Raw genomic sequence first — 4,982 nt, 5'->3', positions numbered from 1 at the left:
TGAAATGCTGTCTCCAAAAAGCATAAAAAGACTTTGTTGTAATTTTTTAAGAAGTTATCAATCTTTAAAATCTTTTTTTTAGGAGACAAAAGATTCCAAAGTTATGTTTGACTAATGTCCAAAAGGAGGGTCTAAGGGCAGGGATGTACCAGCCACGCCTAGGGGGGGAGGATGCTGTTATTTACCTGCTGCAGCGTGCTCATTCTGACCTGGATGTGGGGGGGGGGGGGGGGGGGGCACTGTGAGGGTCACATTCTTTGATTTCTCCAGTGCGTTCAACACCATCCAGCCCTGGTTACTGGGTAAGAAGCTGCGGCTGATGGGTGTGTACGGGGCCTTGGTCTCCTGAATCATTGACTACTTGTTGGACAGGCCGCAGTTTGTGCGGTTGGGCAGTGTCCTGTCTGACGTGGTGATGAGCAGTTTGGGGGCCCCACAGGGCACTGTGCTCTCTCCCTGCCTGTTCACTTTGTACACCAGTGACTTCCAGTATAACTCCGAGTCGTGCCATCTTCAGAAATTCTCTGACGACTCTGCGGTTGTTGGCTGCATTACTGTTGGGCGGGAGGAGGAGTACAGGGAACTTGTGGATAAATTCGTGAGGTGGGCTGGAGTAAATCCCCTGCTGCTCAATGTGGAAAACCAGAGAGATAGGGGTGGACTTCAGGAAGAAAACTCCAGCTTCCCAGCCTCTCAGCATCTTGGGCAGAGATGTGGCAGAGGTGAGTACAAGTACTTGGGAGTAACCATTGACAACAGACTGAGCTGGAAGAGCAACAGCACTGCTGTGTATAAGAAGGCCAGCAGCAGACTCTACTTCCTGAGGAAACTAAGGTCCTTCTATGTGTGCAGCATGATGCTCGAGATTTACTACCAGTCTGTTGTGGCCAGCACTCTGTTTTTCTCGGTGGTCTGCTGGGGGGGGGGCAGCATATCTGACAGGGACACTAATAGACTGAACAAACTGATCAGAAGAAGAGCTGGCTCCGTAATCGGATGTAAAATGGACACGTTTGAAGCTGTGATGGAGAGGAGGACTTTAAATAAGCTCCTATCCATCATGGATGATCCGGAGCATCCTCTCCATCCTGTTGTCGACGGTCAGCAGAGCACCTTCTCCAATAGGCTAAGGCAGCTTCCCTGTCACACCAACCGCTACAGGAGAACTTTCGTAACTCACTCCATTGGACTCTTGCCATCCATTTGCAATAGATAAACTCATTTAAGGTCTGTCTTTTTTTTTTCTCCAGAGCTGTCATGCAATACAGATGATTTTCACTGATATTTCCTTCTGATTGATTGTTCTGTTCTCTGTTGTCACCCATTGTTTGTATGTTTGTATCTTAAGCCCAATGCTGACGCTGCAACAGCCCCATTTCCCAAGCTGGGATCAATAAAGTATCTTTATGTTATCTCATCTTATGCCCAGTTTAGCTCAGTCTGTTTAGTTTAGTTTAGCCATTACCTATTGAATTCTATGAGTTCATGCTCTTTATGATTTCATGTTTATCATACAATTACAATCTTGTACAATCTTGAATCTTTGAATCTTGAATCTTGAATTACCGGTATGAATCCCATTGAGACAACTATTGTTGTAATATTGAGCTATATAATTAAAATCGAATTGAATTGAATTAATGTTTTATAGTAAAAGTTATTAGATTTAAATGACTAAAAACTAATGTTATATACCGGCGTTTTTAAATATATTTCTTATTAGGGGTATCTGTAAAATGTAAAGTTTTAGTGGTGGGAACGTAGCTGGGGAGGCTCCTCTTCTCCTCATCTGTCCTTATGAGGTAAGCGTGATGCTCTTCTTTTGCTTTTCTGTTTCTGAAGAGATCATCCAGGATACTCATTCTACTATTACTACTTCTGAGTTTGCCGTGACACTTTACTTCTGTTTCGGATGGGTTTTGTGTGGCACTCCTCTTCTGCTCACCTGTACTGATGAGTTTAATGTGATGCTCCTCTTCTGCTCACCTGTAGCTATGACATTTTGTTTTTTCCTGCCTGTCTCTGAGTCTGTTGTCAAAATTCCCCTGTATGGCAGCAGGCATCTGGACATATTTGTTTTATTTGTAACTAATGAAGTCTTAGAACATTGTCCTGAACATTGGTACACAAGAGCATTTCATTCCTTTGCTGGATGAAGTGAAGCATGCAGCAGAGAGTGACGACTTTGTGCTTCTTTAAAAGAAATTCCATTGCGAACGGCAGAATGCTGCTAAGCCCACATTTTGGTATCTGATTGGCCTTGAATATGCATTGTTGCTTTTCTTTCTGCAGCTGAACAGCACTTGTGTGTTCCACTTTCCTTCTTGGCCTCATCATCATCTCTTTAAAGTCTCAGCTCTTCATTTGTGAACCATCTGAGGAGTCGAGTCATTGTTTTCACTGCAGAGAAGAGATACTTCATTATTAAAAAGGCACGCTTTGAAGTAGCTCTGATTGATTCATCCAGCTACTGTGAAAAACAACAATGAATAAAAAAAGAGGTTCAAAGTGTTGAATAATGGAAGAAGAAATGCTTAGAGGACTTTCAGTTCTCTTTATTTTTTACATGCTGTAGCCTCTGAATTTATTCACATAAACATTTGTTTGCAGAGGTAAAACAAAGTCTAACATCTCACTGGTTAACAGGGGCTTTTTCTGGCTTCCATACTTAATAATATTTTCTGTGAAAAACGTCGGAGTGATGCAATTTCAGGAAAGAATCATGAATATGCAGAGGATCTAAAAGTAGCAGGTTAAACCTACATAGCAGCAGAAGAGAGAGATGAAATAACAGAACTAGGTACGTATGAAGACGATGGGAGTGAGGTTCTCTAAAAACTGTCAAAAAATACGTTTTTCTCCTAGTGACATCACAAGAATCATTGAGATTTGGTAAACTAGAACCACCTAAACATGTTGCCTACTAATGGTATGGATGCATCTTGTGACTTACAGTAGGTGCAAAGTTGCAGGTGTTGTTTAATAAATAACATACTGCATAAATTTGGTGCACTAGGTACCCTGTCCACCCATCCTGATCAAAACCAAGTCCAAAGCGATCAGCGATGACAAAGTTTCAGCCAGTGGACTGTTTAATGCTTATCATTAACATTGAAGATGTCATTTACAACAGCTACCGTATTTTTCGCACTATAAGGTTCACCTAGAAGCCTTAACTTTTTTCAAAAAATGACAGTGCGCCTAATATATGGATTTATTCTGGTTGTTTACTGATGTTGAAGTGATTTTAAGAGGTACACAGCTCTCTGTCAAAAAGTTGCAAACTATTTTGGGAGTTTTTGTAAATATGCTAACGAGGCTAGCTGTCATGATACGAACGAGAGTTCAGAAATGACCCAGATGCTGGAACCCGGAAGGAGACTGACACAACGGTAAGAACTCAATGGTTTAATTTAAACCAGAACTTGACAGAACTTCCTTCCAGGAAGAGCGAGCGTGAGCAGGCTGGAGGGATCTTGAACAGGAATCTCCTTGAGGGGAAACAGCGGTGGGAGCGAGGCTTGAACCACGACGAGGCGAGGCACTGGCTGGAGGCTTCTTGAGACGGCGTGGGCGAAGCTTGAACCAAGGCGAGACGAGGCGGCTGGCAGGAGGTTTCTGGGTTCGGCGTGACTGCAGCGTAGGAGGATTGCGACCAGGTGAGGATCCAGAAAGTTAACGTCCTGAGGCAGAGCGAGAAAAATCATGAGCTTGAGTCTACTAGACTTGAGACAAAAACATGAGCTGACCAGACTATGCACCATAGGAGGAACAACGAACTGGCACCGGCTGATGATCCTGGAGGAGTTTATGAAGGCAGGTGATGAAGAGGTGAGTGGATCCAGCTGGTCGCGTCCAACAGAGGAAGGAGGGGGGAGGAGGGAGTAACTGACAGGCCATGACAGTACCCCCCCCTCAACGACCGCCACCAGGCGGTCCAGGGCGACGATCAGGATGGGCAGCATAGAAGTCGTCGATGAGGGTATGGTCCAGGATGAGCGAACGCGAGATCCACGAACGTTCCTCCGGACCATACCCCTCCCAGTCCACCAAAAATTGGACCCCACGACCACGACGCCGGACGTCCAAGACCGCCGAGACCGTGAAGGCGGGAGCCCCATCCATGGTACGGGCGGGTGGTGGGGAAGTGGACGGCGGGCACAACGGGCTCTCAGACACTGGTTTGATCTGTGACACGTGAAAAGTCGGGTGGATCTGTAGGGCAGCCGGGAGACGAAGTCGAACACATGAGGGGTTGACGACCCGCTCAAAGGTGTAAGGCCCAATAAACCTAGGAGACAGTTTACGGGACGAAGCCTGGATGGGAATGTTACGGGAGGACAACCACACCTTTTGGCCAGGTTGGTATTCTGGACTCACCCCCCTGTGGCGGTTGGCTATCTGGCGGTTACCCTCGGCGGTCCGGAGAAGAGCGGCCCTGGTCTGTAGCCAGATGTCCCGACAACGCTGAAGGTGGAGCTGGACCGAGGGCACCGCCAGATCCAATTCCTGGGAAGGAAACAGGGGGGGTGAGTAACCCAGAGAGGCCTCAAAAGGGGACATGCCCGTGGCAGTGGAGTAGTGGTTGTTGTGGGCATATTCTGCCCAAACCAGATACTTAGACCAGTCAGATTGGTTCTGAGACGCCAGGCACCTGAGAGCGGTCTCCAGCTCTTGATTGGCCCGCTCCGCTTGACCGTTAGCCTGAGGGTGGTAACCGGAGGTCAAACTGACCGTGGCCCCCAGGGCAGAGCAAAAGGTTTTCCAAACCTGGGACGTGAACTGGGGACCACGATCAGAGACAATGTCACAAGGTATACCATGGTGTCTGAAAACATTATTGACAAGGACGTCAGCTGTCTCGGAAGCGGAGGGCAATTGAGGGAGAGGGATGAACTGGGCGGCCTTGGAGAAACGATCAATGACAGTGAGTATGACTGAGTGACCATGAGAGGGTGGTAACCCTGTGATAAAGTCCACAG

At 46.6% G+C, this 4,982-nt stretch overlaps 1 protein-coding gene across 1 annotated transcript; it reads right to left on the bottom strand.

The window, feature by feature from the left end:
• Positions 1-253: 253 nt before the first annotated feature.
• Positions 254-4,163, bottom strand: LOC111947457. Its single transcript, XM_023955102.1, has 2 exons — positions 3,762-4,163; positions 254-3,683 (listed from the first exon to the last, which is right to left on the bottom strand). The coding sequence occupies exons 1-2, from the start codon at positions 4,119-4,121 to the stop codon at positions 3,414-3,416; spliced, it is 630 nt and encodes a 209-aa protein (XP_023810870.1). The 5' UTR covers positions 4,122-4,163; the 3' UTR covers positions 254-3,413.
• Between the last annotated feature and the right edge of the window lie 819 nt (positions 4,164-4,982).

Source organism: Oryzias latipes, chromosome 5 (genome assembly GCF_002234675.1).
Source record: "Oryzias latipes chromosome 5, ASM223467v1".
Classification (NCBI taxonomy): domain Eukaryota; kingdom Metazoa; phylum Chordata; class Actinopteri; order Beloniformes; family Adrianichthyidae; genus Oryzias; species Oryzias latipes.
This window is presented reverse-complemented; position numbering and strand designations above follow the sequence as displayed.

Coding starts and splice junctions, on each gene's coding strand:
- LOC111947457 (XM_023955102.1), bottom strand. CDS start 4,121: ATGGGGCTCCCGCCTTCACGGTCTCGGCGGTCTTGGACGTCCGGCGTC. Junction 3,684..3,761: donor AGTTCGTTGTTCCTCCTATG/GTGCATAGTCTG, acceptor GCTCTGCCTCAG/GACGTTAACTTTCTGGATCC.